We start from the raw sequence: 20,114 nt of genomic DNA, 5'->3' as shown, positions 1-20,114 counted from the left end.
CGGGAACATGGTCCCTGAAGGTCAGGATTCCTTGATGACCACTGCCGCCCAACTACCCTGCCGTGAATACTCAGTTGGTGCCAAACCTTAAACCCAACTGGACACATCTCCGAGAGATGGAGGGGGGAGCACAGTGTTCTGTCCCCCCACCTCAATCCGAGAGGCACGAGAAATGACTCAAATAGTCGGCAATTGAGTCCACGGCAGCTATCAGCTCTGGCAGCAACCCAGTGAGCGTCTGCCAAGGTTTTTCAGTTATCTGTCTTGATGCCGGCGTGTCAACCAGGAAGTCAGGAATAAACAGCACTTCAGCTCAAGTTTTCTCCAGGCAGTTGGATTTGTTTGTCACATAGTATAGCAGCCCCTCCTGCTTTTATACCCTCTGCACTTTCTAGGCCTGCCCCACCCCTGCTTCTATTGTTTCCGCCTTTCGTCTACGAAACCTGGGGTCTAACCAGGACTGATTATCCTCAGCTGGGAAGCGTTTCCTGGGCAGGGGGAGATACAGGAGACAGAGGCCTCGTCACCTCTCCCACCTGGCCTGCCTCTGGCTCCTGGAGCTGAGCCAGGGAAGCCGGCCCTGCAGAAGGGAGCCCTGACGGCCCTTCCCCGAGTCACTCTCTGGCAGGGGGCCAGGCCCGGAGGGGGGGCTGGAGCCACAACATTCAGTAGCTCTCAACCTGGTTTGTGGTTTAGCATGGGGGAAATAGGCAAGCTATTATGGTTTGCTCAAGGAATCAAGCCAACCATGTCAGCTATCTCTCTAGTTCTCACGCCAATGTCACAGATCGATCTTGCCACGCTGACAAAGTTGGTTCCGGCTGCAGAAGGATGCCAATAAGCCAGCTAACTCACATCCTCACAATCTGACGTACAGAAAAGTACAGGTGGTTCTCTACTTGTGACCGACTGTTCAGAGTTGCAACATAGCTCCCCAGAGATACTTACGACCCACCTTTGAATGTCCGATGGCTGTCCCACCCCGTGGTCACATGATTGCATTTTGGGGTGCTTGGCTACTGACCCACATTTATAGCTATTTGTAGCATCCACGTGATCGTGTTTTTTTTTTGCAGGAAACGGACATTTATTCTGATTTCTGGGGGGGGGGGGGAAGGGAGTCCATTGGCTAAAATGGGTTCGCTTAACGACTGCTGCAATAACAGGTTGCAAAATCAGGCAGGGCCATCTGGCGATCCACTTAACAGCAGGCCCGACTTACAACTGTAACTCCAGCCTCAATGGCGGTCATTAAGTTGAGGACTACCTGCCTCTCAACCTCAGAATCCGGAGTCCGATTCCTTTCCAAACAACAGACTCATCTAGCAATATAAAATAATGTGGACTTTCAAATGGTTAAGTCTTTAAAGCTAAATTTCGGCGTTGTTGATGGGTTTAATCTAATTTGTCCTCTTCTTCAGCGAAACCACAGCCAGCCACATTTTAAACGAGCACGCTGGGCACACACTCTGTTTAATTGTGGAACGCCAGAACGTTGGCACAAAGGTACCCACTTCCTGCAAACGCTGTCTCAAAGAAATACGGGCACAGTCACAATTGAAACCAATGGGCCACGGGCAGAAATGGCTTGGCCCAGCAATGTAATGGGTCAGGAGATCACCTGTTCAGTTTTTCAACAGAGAAATGTATGTCTCTCTATATTACTCAGCCTTCCGCTTCCTCAGTGTTTCTCAACCTTAGCTGCTGGAAGATGGGTGGACTTCAACTCCCAGAATTTCCCAGCCAGCAATGATGAAGTGCACCCAGCTGGCTGGGGAATTCTGGGAGTTGAACTCCACCCATCTTCCACTAGCTAAGGCTGAGAAACATTGCTATTTGCTGCTTTCTAGAGGTGCCAGGTTTCATTTGAGGAAGACTTTTACAGATTAACAGAGTTGGAAGGGAGGTCATCTAATCCAACCCCCCCATCCAAGCAGGAGACCCTGCACCATTTCTGACGGATGGCAGTCCAGTCTCTTCTTGAAAGCTTCCAGGGATGAAGCTCCCACAACTTCCGAAGGCAACTTCTGTTCCGTGGGTTGATTGTTCTCACTGTCAGAAAATTCCTCTTTATTTCCAGGTTGAATCTCTCCTTGGTCAGTTTCCATCCATTATTCCTTCTCTGGCCTTCAGGGGCTTTGGAGCAGCGGTCACCAACCGGTGGTCCGTGGACCACTGATGGTCCATGAGAAAATGTTGGTGGTCTGCGACGTACCCAGGTGGAAGAGCTGCTCCCGGATAAGCAACGGCCAGTCCCCTGACTAGAGCTCTGGAAGATGGGACTGGCCAGGCAGCTCATGGTGGGCTGGGAGGTTCGGGCAATTTGTAACTTTGCAGCAGAGCCCTCGCCGGCTGGAATGAGGTAATGGTGCAAGGTGGGGGGAATGGCGGTGCAGGTGGGCCGAAGCAACGGGTGGCGGGAATCCCGGGCTGTTTCTTCCCCCTGCTTTAGCTTCCTGTCGGCTGAATCCACCAGTGGCTGTCCCCGCCCCTTGTCCTCCCTTCCCAGTCACTCCTTGCCTGGCGGGAGCTGGATCTCACGGCTGTTTCTTCCGGCCCTTATTGCCACTCCTGCACCTCGGTCTCTCGGGGAGACGCTTGAACTTCCTCTCAGCCCCAAGACACTAGCTGGCCCACGAGAAAGAGTGGGAGAGAAAGAGAGAAAGATCCAGCAAGACACGAAGCTTTGCTCTCATTCTGGAATATGGAGCGAATCTCCATTTCCCCCCCTCCCCTTCCCTTGTCAGGCGAGGACTGGGAATGTCGTGTCCCACTCCTCCGCTGACGGCTGGGTCAGGGAAATCCGAATCAGGCTTGCCTCTGCAGCTCTGCCCAAAGTCCTAGCAAAGTCCTCAGAGCAGGCAGGAGACCAGTAAGTGACTTCAGCAAGATAAGTTCGACTTTTGCCTGACGAGACTGCCAGAAAGTAGATCCTTTATATAGGCCATGGGGTGTGGCTCCATGACTCAGCACTCATTAAGGCCTGCCCCTCCCTTCCTTCTGTTGCCTCCGCCTCTCCAATCTTCTGATGCGAGGGTCACTCCAATCAGCTGTTGTTGGGAGTAAACCCTCCTCAGGCTCACCTGCTGTGGAGGAGGGGGAGGGGTCTAGCTGCTCCGTTTGCCTGGGCATGGAGTCAGGGCTGGGGCAGGGAGATTCTCCTTCTTCTGCAGTTTGTGTGGGCATGGAGCCAGGACTTGGGCCGGGAGGCATACATTCCTCAGTGTTCGGGAGCAGGTAAGAAGGCCCCGGCTGCTCTGAGGGCGGGCAAGACACAACAGGGAAGGGAGGATGAGGGGCGAGGACAGCCAGTGGTGGATTCAGTCGACAGGAAGCTAAAGCAGGGGGGGAAAACAGGCCAGGGTTCCCGCCACCCGTTGCTTCAGCCTGCCTGCACTGCCACCCCCCCACCCGCTTGCACCGTTACTTCATTGCAGCCGGCGAGGGCTCTGCTGCAAAGCTGCAAGTTTCTTCCATCCCTTGTTGGTGCTCCTGCACCTCAGTCTCTGGGGGGTGGGGGGACGCTTGACTTCCTCTCAGCTCCAGGACACTGGCTGGCCCATGAGAAAGAGTGGGGGAGAGAGAGAGAGAAAGAAAGGGGAAGAGAGAAAGAGAATGAGAGAGAAAGAGTGGGGAGAGAGAGAGAGAGAGAGAGAGAGAGAATGAGAGAGAAAGAGTGGGGAGAGAGAGAGAAAGGGGGAGAGAAGAGAGAATGAGAGAGAAAGAGTGGGGAGAGAGAGAGAGAAAGGGGGGGAGAGAGAAAGAGAGAATGAGAGAGAAAGAGTGGGGGAGAGAGAAAGAGAGAGAGAAAGAGAGGGGGGAGAGAGAGGGGAAGAGAGAGAGAGAGGGAGAGAGAGAAAGAGGGGGAGAGAGAAAGAGAGATGAGAGAATGAGTGGGAGAAAGAGAAAGAGAGAGGAGGGAGTGGGCCTGAAGGACCCCATCCCGTCACTGGGAGTCCAGGAGCTTCAGCAAGCGGCGCATTGGATTCGTATTAGTGGTCCGCGGGATTTAAAATTACGGACTTGGTGATCCCTGAAGTCCAAAAGGTTGGGGACGTCTGATTTATATCGTATGTACAAAAAAAACAGAACCCAGGTTTTCTTTAAAAAAAAAAAAAGGATAGTTTACACTCGTTTCCAACTTTCCTGCGTCCCTCGGGTTGTTGGTTTTTTTCCCCCACCTTGATCTACGTAAATCAAGAGTCAAGCAAATTTATCCAGACCTTCAAAATTAAAAAAGAAGAAAAGTGAGAAACTACAAGGTTGAAGGCCCACAAATGCTCCGCAGAGTCTCCTTCGATGGCCAACTCTTCGCCTCTCTCAAGAGGGCGTCGGGACCCACCCGTGCCGTGCGCCCATCTGTGCCGGGCCGCTGGATGGAGGAGGGTCTGAGAGACCCAAGAAAGCCCCCCCTCCCCCAATTAATCCGTGCCTTGCCAGCATTGTGTTTCGGTGCACCCGCTACGAGTCTCTCTCTCTCTCTCTCTTTCTCAATGGGGTGATGATGAACGTGTTCCTTCAAGACCCACACTCCACGGTTTTCACAGAAAGGGTCTGGCTGTGTCAGATTCATTCCTTTTCTTGTTCGCAGCGCTTAAAAGAGTTCCCGGCGCAGGTTTATCAATAGGCCACTGCTTCGGCGTCCCCCGGCGTGGAAAACAGCACGTGGGCTTTGGCGTTGATGAAGTAGGTGGCCACGAAGGAGACAATGAGGATGACGAGGCCCAGCACCAGCGTGATGATCTGCAGGGGGTCAGAAAGGGAAGACATCAGGCCGAGGAAGGGACTCGACGGGATGTCTTCAACTTACAACCGTTCCTTTAGAGCAGGGGTCTCCAACCTTGGCCACTTTAAGACTGGTGGACTTTAACTCCCAGAATTCTTCAGCCAGCTTTGCTGGCTGAGGGATTCTGGGAGTTGAAGTCCACCAGTCTTAAAGTGGCCAAGGTTGGAGACCCCTGCTTTGCTGGCTGAGGGATTCTGGGAGTTGAAGTCCACCAGTCTTAAAGTGGCCAAGGTTGGAGACCCCTGCTTTGCTGGCTGAGGGATTCTGGGAGTTGAAGTCCACCAGTCTTAAAGTGGCCAAGGTTGGAGATCCCTGCTTTGCTGGCTGAGGGATTCTGGGAGTTGAAGTCCACCAGTCTTAAAGTGGCCAAGGTTGGAGACCCCTGCTTTGCTGGCTGAGGGATTCTGGGAGTTGAAGTCCACCAGTCTTAAAGTGGCCAAGGTTGGAGACCCCTGCTTTGCTGGCTGAGGGATTCTGGGAGTTGAAGTCCACCAGTCTTAAAGTGGCCAAGGTTGGAGACCCCTGCTTTGCTGGCTGAGGGATTCTGGGAGTTGAGGTCCACCAGTCTTAAAGTGGCCAAGGTTGGAGACCCCTGCTTTGCTGGCTGAGGGATTCTGGGAGTTGAGGTCCACCAGTCTTAAAGTGGCCAAGGTTGGAGATCCCTGCTTTGCTGGCTGAGGGATTCTGGGAGTTGAAGTCCACCAGTCTTAAAGTGGCCAAGGTTGGAGACCCCTGCTTTGCTGGCTGAGGGATTCTGGGAGTTGAAGTCCACCAGTCTTAAAGTGGCCAAGGTTGGAGACCCCTGCTTTGCTGGCTGAGGGATTCTGGGAGTTGGAGTCCACCAGTCTTAAAGTGGCCAAGGTTGGAGACCCCTGCTTTGCTGGCTGAGGGATTCTGGGAGTTGAGGTCCACCAGTCTTAAAGTGGCCAAGGTTGGAGACCCCTGCTTTGCTGGCTGAGGGATTCTGGGAGTTGAAGTCCACCAGTCTTAAAGTGGCCAAGGTTGGAGACCCCTGCTTTGCTGGCTGAGGGATTCTGGGAGTTGAAGTCCTCCAGTCTTAAAGTGGCCAAGGTTGGAGATCCCTGCTTTGCTGGCTGAGGGATTCTGGGAGTTGAAGTCCACCAGTCTTAAAGTGGCCAAGGTTGGAGACCCCTGCTTTAGAGCAGGGGTCCTCAAACTACGGCTTACAGAAGCCATTAATCCAGCCCGCGTGGGACCATGGGGCTGCCCCACCCACATCTCCCTACCTACCTGCCGGCCCCCACCCGCCTTCTGGAGGCCGAGGCCAAAAACGGGCCCATTTTTGGGCAGCAGAATGGTACTGGAGTGGTACTGTTACCCTCCCCAGCCTCCAGAGAGAGAGAGAGAGAGGGAGAGAGGAGGGAGGGACATACAGGGGGGAAGGAAGGAGGGAGGGAGGGGGAGGGTGGGAGACACACATACACACACACACAAACAGAAGTCCCTCACCCGCCCCCAAGGCAGCCACATCCCTTCACTAACTTGCTTTCCACCCCCAGGAGCAAAACAAATTGAAGTTTAATTTGTGTGTATTGTTTAATGGACTGCTAAATTGGGCCACGCCCAACCAGTCACATGACCACCTAGCCACGCCCACCCAGCTGGTCTGCGCGATCCCCCCCCCCGCAACAGTCTAAGAGACCGTGAATTGGCCCCCTGTTTAAAAAGTTTGAGGACCCCTGCTTTAGACTGTGTCCCAAGTTACGATGGCACTGGAAAGAAGTGACTTACGACCATTTTTCAGACTTACGACCGTTGCAACCTCCCCATGGTCACGTGACTTATATTGGGATGCTTGGGAGCTGGCTCACATTTGTGACGGTCGCAGTGTCTCCGTGTGTGTGTGTGTGTGTGTGTGATGCGATCCCCTTTTGTGACCTTCTGACAAGCAAAGTCAATGGGGGAGCCAGATTCGCTTCACAATTTTGTGTCATTAACTCAACTCCTGCAACGATTCACTTAACAACCGTGTCAAGAAAGGTCGTAAAATGGGACAAAACTCACTAAACCACCATCTTGCTTAGCGATGGAAATTTTGGGTTCAGGAGTGGTCGGTAAGTCTGTATACGCATTTCTATGACTGCAACCAAGAAACACCGAGATCCCCTGCATGCAAGATAGGTAGGTAGGTAGAGAGCATAGGTAGAAAGATAGATAAGAGATAAATGATGAGATAGAGATAGAAAAAGATAAGATAGATTAGAGATAAATTATAAAAAGAGCTAAAGGTAAGAGATAAAGCTATAGATAAAATAAACAGAGAGGCATATGGCTAGAGATATGATGATAGGGGATGGATGGGTGCATAAAGATAGATAGATAGATAGATAGATAGATAGATAGATAGATAGATAGATAGATAGATAGACAGACAGACAGACAGACAGATATAAATGATGAGATAGATAGAAAAATATAAGATACATTATAGAGATAAATTATAAAAAGAGCTAAAGGTAAGAGATAAAGCTATAGATAAAATAAACAGAGAGGCATACAGCCAGAGATATGATGATAGGGGATGGATGGGTGCATAAAGATAGATAGATAGATAGATAGATAGATAGATAGATAGATAGATAGATAGATAGACAGACAGACAGACAGACAGATATAAATGATGAGATAGATAGAAAAATATAAGATACATTATAGAGATAAATTATAAAAAAAGCTAAAGATAAGAGATAAAGATATAGATAAAATAAATAGAGAGGCATATGGCTAGAGATATGATGATAGGGGATGGATGGGTGCATAAAGATAGATAGAGAGATAGAGAGATAGATAGAGAGAGAGAGAGAGAGAGAGAGAGAGATGGATGGGAGGGATATCGGATGGATGGATGGATACATAAAGATAGATAGATAGATAGATAGATAGATAGATAGATAGATAGATAGACAGATAGATAGATGATAACTGATGAGATAGAGATAGAAAAAGATAAGATACATTATAGAGATAAATTATAAAAAGAGCTGAAGATAAGAGATAAAGATATAGGTAAAATAAATAGAGAGGCATATGGCTAGAGATATGATGATAGGGGATGGATGGATGGATGGATGGATAGATGAGAGAGAGAGAGAGAGATGGGCGGACAGGCAGCCAGACCGCAAGGGTTAGAAAGCTCCTATACTTTACCAAACCGACCAATCCAACCTCCTTCGGCACCTCACCTCCAGCTGTTTGCTGGCGATCAAGAAGATACGTCCATGAAGTTCCTTCCAGCGACTCTCCGTCCAGGTGGAAAACTCGGTGGATCCCCACTGTTGCAGCTCGAAGGCCGGAGAGGAGGCCGCCGTGCGGCGGACAGTCGACCTGACGCAGAAGGGCTTTCGGGGAGAGCTGGCATTGGGGTACGGGGAGCCCTGCACCCACATGTATTCATAGAACTGTGGGAAAGAAAACACAGGAGGAGTAGAAGCAAAGCCCGGTTATTCATGCGCCGCTTTGAACAGGAAAGCTTTAGCGTTAAAGTTGGGGTAACGGTTATACCGATTTCTTCTTGTCGGCTTCTATTTTCTATTGTTTTGAACCTTAGCTGCTGAATGGGGGTGTTGTTTTTATAGCTCTGATTTTCTTTTTACTGTTCTTAGCCACCCAAAGTCACAAATTTGAGAGAGGTGATATAAATGGAATAAATGAAATGAATGAATGAAAGCCAAGCAAGGGATTGCTTTGATATTAATCTTCTATTGATAGATTTGCAAAAATTGCCTTTTTCCAGATAAACCCTTAAGGTACGCACAGAAAAAACAAAAACAAAACACGCCTGCGAGCCAGATTTCTTAACGCCAGGATGTTTATATAGGTAGACCTCAGATTCAGATTAAGAGTTGAAAGGGACCTTGAAGGTCATCTAGTCCAACCCCCTGCCCAAGACCCTACACCATTTCTGACAGGTGGCAGCCCAGTCTCTTCTTGAAAGCTTCCAGGAATGAAGCTCCCACAACTTCCGAAGGCAACTTCTGTTCCATGGGTTGATGGTTCTCACTGTCAGGAAATTTCTCCTTATTTCCAGGTTGAATCTCTCCTTGGTCCGTTTCCATCCATTGTTCCTTGTTTGGCCTTCGGGTGCTTTGGAAAATAGCTTGACCCCCTTCCTCCTCTCTTTGGCAGCCCCTGAAATATTGGAAGATGCTCTCCTGTCTCCCCTGGTCCTTCTCTTCCCTAGACCAGCCAGGCCCGGTTCCTGCAACCGTTCTTCATAGGTTTGAGCCTCCAGTCCTCTCATCATCCTGGTTGCTCTTCTCTGCACTCTTTTCAGAGCCTCACTTCGACTTAAAACCATTCGTTTAGTGACCGTTCAAAGTTACAACAGCACTGAAAGAAGTGAGTTATGACCGTGTTTCACACTTACAACCGTTGCGGCATTCCCCCGTCATCACGTGATCAAAATTCAGAGGCTTGGCAAAAAGACAGGTACTTATGATGGTTGCAGTGTCCCAGGGTCATGTGGTCCCCTTTTCTGAAACCTTCTGACCGGCAAAGTGAACGGGGAAGCCAGATTCACTAAACAACCGTGTTACTAATTTAACAACGGCAGTGATTCACTTAACGGCTGAGGCAAGAAAGGTCATAAAATGGGGCCAAACTCACATTAACAAATGTCTTACAGAAATTCTTGGCTCAGTTGCAATCCTAAGTCAAGGACCCCCTGTAAGATGGTGTGGTTTATTGGTTCTTGTTCTTGTGGTCTACTTTTATGCTGGGAGACCTCTATCAATTTCCAATCAAAACCACTAAACCAGGGGTCTCCAACCTTGGCAACTTTAAGCCTGGCGGACTTCAACTCCCAGAATACCCCAACCAGCAAAGCTGGCTGGGGAATTCTGGGAGTTGAAGTCCGCCAGGCTTAAAGTTGCCAAGGTTGGAGACTCCTGAACTAATGCAGCCTTTCTCAACCTGGTGACTTTAAGACAGGTGGGCTGAGGAGAAGCTGGCTGGGGGATTCTGGGAGTTGAAGTCCGCCAGGCTTAAAGTGACCAAGGTTGGAGACCCCTGCACCAAACCATCTGAGACCGAGATGTTAGGATCAGGGTTAGCTGGGCTCCTGGCTAGCCATCCATTCAGGATCTGTCTCTTGTCTATCTTTGAAGTTGACAAGCTGGGGGACAAGACCTCAAAAGATCACCAAATACGCCAAAGTTGGAAATGTCTTCAGGTACTTATTATCGTATGTGGTGGACAGTATGAAAGCAAGAAGGTATTGGACGAAAATACATACATGGAAGGAAAAGATCATTAAGCAGCATATAGGTTTAAAAGCAGAAATATTTTTGTTCGGTGTAATACCACGAAGCTATCACAAAGGGACTAGATATTTAATGCTACATGTATTGACCGCAGCGAAAATTGTATTCGCACAATATTGGAAAAACAAGTACACCCCACCAGATGAAAATGTAATTCGGAAAATATTGGATTGTGCAGAGATGGACAGATTGACATTGAAAATAAAAGAGATACAGAGCATTATTTAACGTGGAATAGGTTTTATCAAAGGTTAGAGAGCAGAGGTAGAAATTAGATGAAGAAAGAGCATTGTGATGTTCAAGTAAAATATGAACGTTGTTTATAACAAGTGTGCAACAGGTATGCAGAGGTACCATATAGGTCAGGGGTCTCCAACCTTGGTCCCTTTAAGACTTGTGGACTTCAACTCCCAGAGTCCCTCAGCTAGCAAAGCTGGCTGAGGAACTCTGGGAGTTGAAGTCCACAAGTCTTAAAGGGACCAAGGTTGGAGACCCCTGGTAGAGGTGGTACCTTGCTCAATAGTAGTACCTGTGAGAGGGATCTTGGAGTCTTAATGGACAACTATTTAAATATGAGCCAGCTGTGTGCAGCAGCTGCCAAAAAAGCCAACACAGTTTCTGGGCTGCATAAACAGAGGGATAGAATCAAGAACATGTGAAGTGTTAATACCCCTTTATAAAGCCTTAGTAAGACCGCACCTAGAGTACTGCATCCAATTTTGGTCACCACGATGTAAAAAAGATGTTGAGACGCTAGAAAGAGTGCAGAGAAGAGCAACAAAGATGACAAGGGGACTGGAGGCTAAATAACATGATGAACTGTTATAGGAATTGAGTATGTCTAGTTTCATGAAAAGAAGGACTAGGGGAGATATGATAGCAGTATTCCAATATCTCAGGGGCTGCCACAAAGAAGAGGGAGTCAAACTATTCTCCAAAGCTTCTGAGGGTAGAACAAGAAGCAATGGGTGGAACCTAATCAAGGAAAAGCAACTTAGGAGAAATTTCCTGAGATTTAGAACAATTAATAAATGGAACAACGTGCCTGCAGAAGTTGTGAATGCACAACGCTGGAAATTTTTAAGATGATGTTGGATAACCATTTGTCTGAAGTGGTGTAGGGTTTCCTGCCTGGACAGGGGGTTGGACTAGAAGACCTCTAAAGTCCCTTCCAACTCTGTTATTATTATAAGTGTGCTAATATAATCAATAGGATTATAAATAAGCTAATATAATTATAAAGATTATATAATTACCTTTATATATTGTATCCTGCTGCGACGGTTGGAGGGATTGGGGGTGGGAGGCACCGTTTATCGGTGGTTCTCCTCCTATCTCTCTGACCGTTCGCAGACGGTGTTGGCAGGGGGGCAGAGGTCGACCCCAAGGCGCCTCACTTGTGGGGTGCCCCAGGGGTCTGTTCTCTCGCCTCTCCTGTTCAACATCTATATGAAGCCGCTGGGTGAGGTTATCCATGGTTTCGGGGTGGATTATCATCTGTACGCTGATGATACTCAGCTGTACATTTCCACCCCGAACCACCCCAACGAAGCCGTTGAGGTGATGGGCCGGTGTCTTGAGGCCGTGCGGGTCTGGATGGGGAGGAACAGGCTCCGACTCAACCCTTCCAAGACAGAGTGGCTGTGGGTTCCGGCCTCCCGGTACAGTCAGCTTACACCATCGCTGACTGTGGGGGAGGAAGTCCTGACCCCCAGGGAGGGAGTGCGCAACTTAGGCGTTCTCCTGGACGATCGGCTGTCCTTAGAGGATCATTTGACAGCCGTCGCCAGGGGAGCATTTTATCAGGTTCACCTGATTCGCCAGTTGCGCCCCTTCCTTGACCGGGACGCCTTATGCATGGTCACTCACGCCCTCATCACTTCCCGCCTGGACTATTGCAATGCTCTCTACATGGGGCTCCCCTTGAAGAGCACCCAGAGGCTCCAGTTAGTCCAGAATGCGGCCGCGCGGGTGATAGAGGGAGCACCGCGTTGCTCCCATATAATACCCATCCTGCGCGGTTTACACTGGCTACCGGTAGCCTTCCGGGTGCAATTCAAGGTTTTGGTTATCATCTTTAAAGCGCTCCATGGCTTAGGACCGGGGTACCTTCGAGACCGCCTTCTGCCGCCGATTGCCTCCCAACGACCTGTGCGCTCCCAGAGTGGGCCTCCTCAGGGTGCCGTCGACCAAACAATGTAGGTTGGCGACCCCCAGGGGGAGGGCCTTCTCTGTGGCGGCACCAGCCCTGTGGAACGAGCTTCCTCCGGGATTACGACAACTCCCCGACCTCCGGACCTTCAGGCATGAACTGAAGACTCTATTATTTCAGCGCGCTGGACTAGCCTAAGAATATAATGTTTTAACTAAATTTTAAGGGTTTTTTAATGGGTTTTTACCGTTTTTAGTGATTTGGCTATGATAATATTTAGTTTTAATTGGGTTTTTAATGCTTATTTATTATATTGTTTTTTAATATGCCTGTGAACCGCCCTGAGTCCTATGGGAGATGGTGCGGTATAAAAGTATGATTAATAAATAAATAAATAAATAAGATGGTTAAGAATTATTCTGTTGTATTATTACTATCAGTATATATGTTACTTTTTCTTTTTTTCTTTTTCTTTTGTAAAATGGTATGCCTGGACAACACACTGTATTCAAGATACTTATATATCAATTAAAAAAAACTTGATATATATCAGGGGTCTCCAACCTTGGCAAATTTAAGACTTGTGGACTTCAATTCCCAGAATACTTTGCTGGCTGAGGAACTCTGGGAGTTGAAGTCCACAAGTCTTAAAAGAGCCAAGTTTGCAGACCCCTGTCTTAGGGTGGTGGCATCCGAAGAGGGAAGAGGTGGGGTAGCTTCCCCCAGGGTTTCCCCATTAAGTTTTCACTTGTGTATTTTCCAGAATTTTTTTTTAAACAGCACATGTTTATTTCTTTTTCCTGGTGATCATTTTATCCAGGGTTGTTTTTTTTTGGGGGGGGGGGGGGATCCAACACAGTGCTGGATGAGGAAACTCACATCTTCCTTGGAATCTTTGCAATGCTCCTTGGTGATGTTGTCTCCCAAGCGGGTCCCGGTGAGATTGGCCAAGACATACTGGACCAGGCTGGTGGAGTTGACAGGACTGGAGACCGCGATGTAGTACTGGAGGGGCTCATCACCTGGGGAGGGGACAGAAAAGGGAGGGGAGAGTCCAAAGGGTAACCTCAGGCAGCAGCCTTCACCCCTGAAGATATCCCTCCCTCTCTCTTTCTCTTTCATTTTCTCTCTCATTCTCCCCCGTCCTCTTTTTCTCATTCTGTCTCTTTCTTTCTCTTTCTCTTTCATTCTCTCTCTTGGTTCTTTCTCTCTCATTCTTCCCCTCCCCCTCTCATCCTCTCTTTTCTTATTCTTTCTCTTTCTTTCTTTATTCTCTCTCTTGGCCCTTTCTCTCTCATTCTCCTCTCTTTCATTCTTTGTCATTCTCTTTCTTTATTCTCTCTCTTGGTTCTTTCTCTCTCATTCTTCCCCTCCCCCTCTCATCCTCTCTTTTCTTATTCTTTCTCTTTCTTTATTCTCTCTCTTGGTTCTTTGTTTCTCATTCTTCCCGTTTCATCCTCTCTTTTCTTATTCTTTCTCTTTCTTTCTTTATTCTCTCTCTCTTGGCTCTTTCATTCTTTGTCCTTCTTTCTCTCTCTCTCTCTCTCTCTCATTTTCTCATTCTCTCTCTCTCTCTCCCAGACATGCAGACATGCCTCACCCAGAGGCCCTTTAAAATCTGGTCTCGTGATGGCCTGGAACCAGGAGTTGTTGGACTGGATGAGGAAACCATACAACATGCGTGTGACCTGGAAGACAAAGGCAAACCATTCAGCCGGAAAGGTTCAAAGAGCAGCACCTACTAAACAGTAGTAAACTACTAAACTGTAAACTATTCCTGTAAACTTACTACTGTAAACTACTCGCAAAAATGTTTACTGCTAGTAAAAATTGGAGGAAATTACTCAACACGAACAAAAGCCGTTTGCCCAGGAGGCAATAAGGTCTCCCCCAGTGGTGGGTTTCAAAATTTTTTACTGTTGGTTCTGTGGGTATGGCCTGGTGGGCGTGGCTTAGTGGGCGTGGGTGGGGAAGGATACTGCAAAATCCCCATTCCCTCCCGATCAGCTGGGACTCGGAGGCAGAGAATAGATGGGGGCAGAGCCAGTCAGAATTTCCGCTACCGGTTCTCTTGAACTGGTCAGAACCTGCTGAAACCCACCTCTGGTGTTGCGACTCGTCCTCCTTCCTCTCCTCAGCCGGGCCCCTCCCGTCTCAAACAGGGCCTACTCCGAGTACGATAATGAAGATGAACGGCCTGTCATGCCTCCAGCCCCCAGCCCTGGCCCCATGCCCAGAGAGGATTCCAGGAGTGGGAGGACAAGCCCGATAAACCTCACTCATACAGCGTGTGTTCCTTTGGCTCAGCCGTCAGAGCAGGAAGCCAGCCAGGTATTGGAATTGCTCGGGCCTACTCCCTCTGACCCCTCCCTTTCCCAGACAGCAGATCCAGCTGAAGACAATTCAAAATGGGAGGATCCTCGCTTCCGGAGATCTGAGAGGCGACGCCAGCAGAAGGAAGGGAGGATCAGGCCTGGATAAATGCTGAGTCATGGAGCCACACCCCACAGCCTAAATAAAGGACCTGCTTTTGGCATTCCAACCTTGAGTCAAGCAAAGTCTTATCGAGTTTGCTGATACCGGACCCTATCGCTGAAGTCACAACTTGGACTCCTGCCTGCCCTGATAAACCTCGAAGGAACTTGGCAAGCTGCAGAGGCTTCGTTGCCAAGTTTGTCACGGACTTCCTTGACTCGTTCATCGGAGTGGGGGGTGGGACACGACATCTGGTCTCCTCCCTTGAGCAAAGGGTTGGACTAGATTCACAGGGGTCTCCAACCTTAGCAACTTTAAGACTTGTGGACTTCAATTCCCAGAGTTCTTCGCTGGCTGGGATTTGAAGTCCACAAGTCTTAAAGTTGCCAAGGTTGGAGACCGCTAGACTAGAAGACCTCCAAGGTCCCTTCCAGCCCTCGGATTCTATGTTCTATGAGATCCAGCTATATATTAACTGGTCCTGTCAATCCTGATGAGACGGGTAGGGTACTCTAGTGTCCCCCGATACCTGTGGATTAGGCTGCTGCCTCCTCTGGCTTTCCCAGAGGATGGGAGCTGCATCTTTGAGCAGAGATGGTCAACCGATGGTGGTGGCCCAGAAGAGGACTTGACAAGAAGGTGCAGAAGGGCCGTCTCTTAAAGGCCCTCTTTTGATCGCAACAACCATGGGCCTCTTGTGACCTTCCCTTTCCAGAGAAGGTTGTTGAGTCAGTGGTGAGGAGGTTACTTCCTAGCGCCCTAAATGATCGGTCCGTATTATTTTTTTGTCCTATGATACAGTGGATATTTAACGCTATATAGTTTGTAAGTATTTTGGGGCACTTCAGTGATCGCTCGACTGCAGCTGTCAACTGCAACAGAGTAAATTAATAATCAGATTATTACATCATTCAAGAGACAGGGAGGAAGTCCCATGACCGGTGGCTTAACAGAAAGTGACGGAAGGAGGCAACAGGAATCCCAAAATGCAGGATTGGGGGGTGGGGGAAGCGGGAATTCCACCCTTTGCCCGGTTCATGACTTGCCTCTTGAGTGAATTATGCTGGCCCCAATTCAGAAGCATCTTGTGTAAACCAGTCAGGAAAGAGCATTTTGCCAGCCAAAATGTCTGTGATTCTGACATTTTCTTTCTTTCTCTTTCTTTCTTTCTTTCTTTTTTCTTTCTTTCTTTCCTTTCTCCTTCCCTTCATCCCTCTCTTCCTTTTTTCTCTTCCTCTCTTTTCCTTCCTTCCTTTCCTTTCCCTTCCTCCCTCTTTTCCTTTCTTTTTTCTCCCGCCCTTCCCTCTTTCTCTCCCCCTCCTCCGGTCCCTCCCTTCCTCTTTCTCACTCTCCCTTCTTCCCCTCCCTTTCTCTCCCCCTTTCTTTCTCTCTTCCTCCCTTCCTCTTCCTCACTCTTTCTCCCTCCCTTCCTTCGAGAATGGACTGGCTTTCACAGCTAAGGCAGGACTAGAACTCACCCTCTCCCAGCTCCTAGCCTTGGGCCCTAACCAATAGCCCAAATTGCTCCTTTGGGGCCAGGGGGAGGACCCAAGGAAAGGGGGTGGATGGGTGGCAGGAAAGTGGGCATTCATCAGGCGCCGGTGACCTACCCAGAGAGCGGAGGGAAGGGCTTGCCAACTTAGGACCGGCCCCTTCCTTGCCTCTCCCTCCAGCGACCCCATCAGAACCTACCGTGACTGGATCCGCCTGAATTGCCGAGGCGTCGCCCCCTCCTCCGGCTATCTTGTAGAGCGTGCGGCCCACCACGGTGGCTACGGCAGCTAAGGACTGGGAGAAAGAAAGGAGGGTCAAGGCAGGCCGGGCAGACCCCCACCCCCACTCTGGGCTCTTCCTTCACACAGCGGCCACCCCAATGAAGCTGTTGAAGTGCTGTCCTGGTGTTTGGAAGCCGTACGGGTCTGGATGGGGAGAAACAAGCTCAAGCTTAATCCCTCCAAGACGGAGTGGCTGTGGATGCCAGCACCCTGGTACAGTCAGCTGCAGCCGCACCTGACTGTTGGAGGCGAGTTATTGGCCCCAAAGGATAGGGTGCGCAACTTAGGTGTCCTCCTGGATGAACGGCTGTCGTTTGAAGACCATTTGACGGCCGTCTCCAGGGGGGCCTTCCACCAGGTCCGCCTGGTTCGGCAGTTGCGCCCCTTCCTTGATCGGGATGCCTTGTGCACAGTCACTCATGCGCTCGTTACCTCCCGCCTGGATTATTGTAATGCTCTCTACATGGGGCTCCCCTTGAGGTGCACTCGGAGGCTTCAGTTAGTCCAGAATGCAGCTGCGCGGGTGATAGAGGGAGCTCCGCGTAGCTCCCGTGTAACACCGCTCCTGCGCAGACTGCACTGGCTACCTGTGGCCTTTCGGGTGCACTTTAAGGTTTTGGTTACTACCTTTAAAGCGCTCCATGGCTTAGGGCCTGGGTACTTATGGGACCGCCTGCTGTTACCTCATGCCTCCCACCGACCCGTACGCTCTCACAGAGAGGGACTTCTCAGGGTGCTGTCCGCCAAGCAATGTCGGCTGGCGGCCCCCAGGGGAAGATCCTTCTCTGTGGGGGCTCCCACACTCTGGAACGAACTTCCCCTGGGTTTACGCCAAATACCTCACCTTCGGACCTTCCGCCGCGAATTGAAGACACATCTATTTATTCGCGCGGGGCTGGCTTAAATTTTATTGGTTTTAAATTTTCTATTATTAATTTTAAGGGGTTTTTTAGTTTTATATATTTTAAAGTTTTTAGGCCAACTATATAATAAGTTTTTTAATCTGTATTTTAATTGTATATTGTACCGTTTGTTTTACCTTGGCTGTATACCGCCCTGAGTCCTTCGGGAGAAAGGCGGTATAAAAATTGAATAAATAATAATAATAATAACCACAGCCAGCCAGAGAATCCGAGTTTGACAAGAGGGGCCCAGCTCACCTTCGCTGTGTCGGTCACGTAATTCAGGGCTTCCTCTGGGCTCAGCCCCTCAGGATAATTCAGCCGGATGTTCTCGGGCGTGTCGTAGATGCTCTGGTAGTACCTGCGGGAGGGAAGGAGAAGCTGCGATGGTCTGGGGAGGGGGCAGGGAGGAGAGGAGGGGTCCTTGGGGGAGCAGGTGCAGGGAGGGATCCTTTGGGATTGGAGATGAATCTGGGCTTAGCCAGAAACCCAGCCTCCCCCCCACACCCCTGGCAACCCTGCCTCAAAGGACACTTCGCCACCTTCCCTTCTTCGTGGCAGGAGCATCATTATTAAAATTTTAATTTTAATTATTGTAATTGACTTGGCCCTTTGGTGGCTCTGCCTGTTGATGAGCTGAGGCTTTGTATTAGAAAGCAAAGGAGGGGGAGGGGAGGGGAGGGGCGAGAGACCTTGGCAAAAACTCCCCCAAATCTGAAAAGGAGGCCAATCGCAGGTTCTTCAACCTGGCTGGCTGGGGAAGTTGTGGGACTTGAGCTCCAGGCGTCCTGAAGTCGCCACGATTGAAAAAAACATTGCCCGCCTAGAGATACAGGCAGGCCTCGACTTACGACCACAACGGACTCAAATTTCTGCCGCTCAACGAGACAGTTGTCAAGTGAGCTTTGCGCCAGCTGACCACGTTCTGCCGTAATTGTGAAGCGAATCTCCGCAGTCGTCAAATTAGCCACACTTTGGTCGTTCAGCGAACCTGGCTTCCCTCACCGACTTTGCTTGTCCGAAGGTCACAAAAGGGGATCACGTGGCCCACCCGCCCACCCCCCAGGGACACTGCAACCGTCATAAAGGTGAGTCGGTTCCCGAGCCCCTTAAATTTTGATCATGTGACGGGGGGGAGGGAGGGAGAGATGCTGCGACGGTCATAAGCGTGGAAAAAAGGATCCCGAGTAACTTTTTTCAGTGCCGCTGTGAACTTTTTTTTTTTTTATTGAAAGAGTTTTTAAAAAAACAGACATTTCCCCCCCTTTTTTCCCCCCTCCCTCCCAAACCCCCCCCCCCCCGGCTTCCCGGGTCAATCACAAGGTATTGTTATACATAAACCAAACATAGAATAAAATTTTCCCTTCCAATCCAAATAACCACATCCAAAGCTTTTCATCTCCCAACCCCCTCCCCATTACATAAAATAACTTCCTAATTATTCAAAGGCAATCTGATATTTCTTAATCTGATATCTGTTTTGTAGATACTCAATCCGTTTTTTCCATTCAATTAAATATTTTTCCTGCGTATTGTCTTTTAAAAACGCTGAGATTTTAGCCATCTCAGCCAAATTAATGACTTTCAGTATCCATTCTTCTATTGTAGGTATCTCTTCTTTCTTCCAGTATTGTCCAATCAATAGTCTTGCTGCTGTTATTAAGTTCAGAATCAATTTAGTCTCAATCACCGACTTTGCTTGTCCGAAGGTCACAAAAGGGGATCACGTGGCCCACCCGCCCACCCCCCAGGGACACTGCAACCGTCATAAAGGTGAGTCGGTTCCCGAGCCCCTTAAATTTTGATCATGTGACCGGGGGGGGGGGGGAGGGAGGGAGAGATGCTGCGACGGTCATAAGCGTGGAAAAAAGGATCCCGAGTAACTTTTTTCAGTGCCGCTGTGAACTTTTGATCACCAAGGGAACTGCCGTTAAGTCGAGAACCACCTGTAGGCAGTGCCTGTCTGCAACATCTGGATTTTACACACACACACAAACACACACACACTTTCCCCTCCCCTGTTTTGCTTTGTTTCCAAGTGGCCCTGCACGAGCAGCTGCTCCTCCCTTCTGCATGCTTGCTAAGCCCTGGCTGCCGGCCAGCCGCTGGAGACGTTGTGCGAGGCGAAAGTGGATTTCTTGTGCTTGTCAGAACAATTACGCTGCGTCCCTTTAATTGCGCTTCTGTCTTCCCTCTGCCTCCCCCCCCCCCGCCAACAACCCCGCTCCCCCAGGGACTGCTACTGTCGTGTCCCCCTCCTCCTCCGACGGCCGGGTCTGGGAAGTCTGTATCAAGCGTGGCCACAAAGCCTCTGCAGCTTTGCCAAATTCCTGTCAGAGTTCTCAGGGCAGGCAGGAATCCAAGGTGTGACTTCAGCAACCAGATGAGACTTTGCCTGACTCAAGGAATGCCAGAAAGCAGATCCTTTATATAGGCCATGGGGTGTGGCTCCATGACTCAGCACTTATCCAGGCCTGCCCCTCCCTTCCTTTTGCTGACGTCGCCTCTCCATTCTCCGGAAGCGGGGATCCGTCCACTGTGACTTTCCGTCCTCTTGATCTGCTGCCAGCAATTCTAGCACGTGGCTGGCTTCGTGATCACACGCTGTAGGAGGGAGGTTTGTTTGCTCATTCTGTCGGGGCATGGTGCCAGGGCTGGGGGCTGGAGGCATGCCAGGCCGTTCCTCTTCATTATCAGACTCGGACTCAGATAGCAGGAGATGGGAGGGGCCCGGCTGAGGAG

At 49.6% G+C, this 20,114-nt stretch overlaps 1 protein-coding gene across 1 annotated transcript in view; it reads right to left on the bottom strand.

Annotated features, from left to right (window-relative positions):
* Positions 1–4,142: 4,142 nt before the first annotated feature.
* Positions 4,143–20,114, bottom strand: part of NCSTN (nicastrin) — a 49,147-nt gene continuing 33,175 nt past the window's right edge. Inside the window, exons 12-17 of the mRNA XM_058159764.1 lie at positions 17,631–17,733; positions 16,388–16,483; positions 13,821–13,908; positions 13,100–13,242; positions 7,990–8,205; positions 4,143–4,743 (exon numbers count right to left, since the gene is read on the bottom strand). Of these exons, the coding sequence (XP_058015747.1) occupies positions 4,621–4,743; positions 7,990–8,205; positions 13,100–13,242; positions 13,821–13,908; positions 16,388–16,483; positions 17,631–17,733 (769 nt within the window). The 3' untranslated portion in view covers positions 4,143–4,620. The remainder of the gene's footprint in view (positions 4,744–7,989; positions 8,206–13,099; positions 13,243–13,820; positions 13,909–16,387; positions 16,484–17,630; positions 17,734–20,114) is intronic.

This window comes from Ahaetulla prasina, chromosome 17 (assembly GCF_028640845.1).
Source record: "Ahaetulla prasina isolate Xishuangbanna chromosome 17, ASM2864084v1, whole genome shotgun sequence".
Taxonomy (NCBI): domain Eukaryota; kingdom Metazoa; phylum Chordata; class Lepidosauria; order Squamata; family Colubridae; genus Ahaetulla; species Ahaetulla prasina.
The sequence above is the reverse complement of the archived record's forward strand: the minus strand, read 5'-3'. Positions and strand labels throughout refer to the sequence as shown.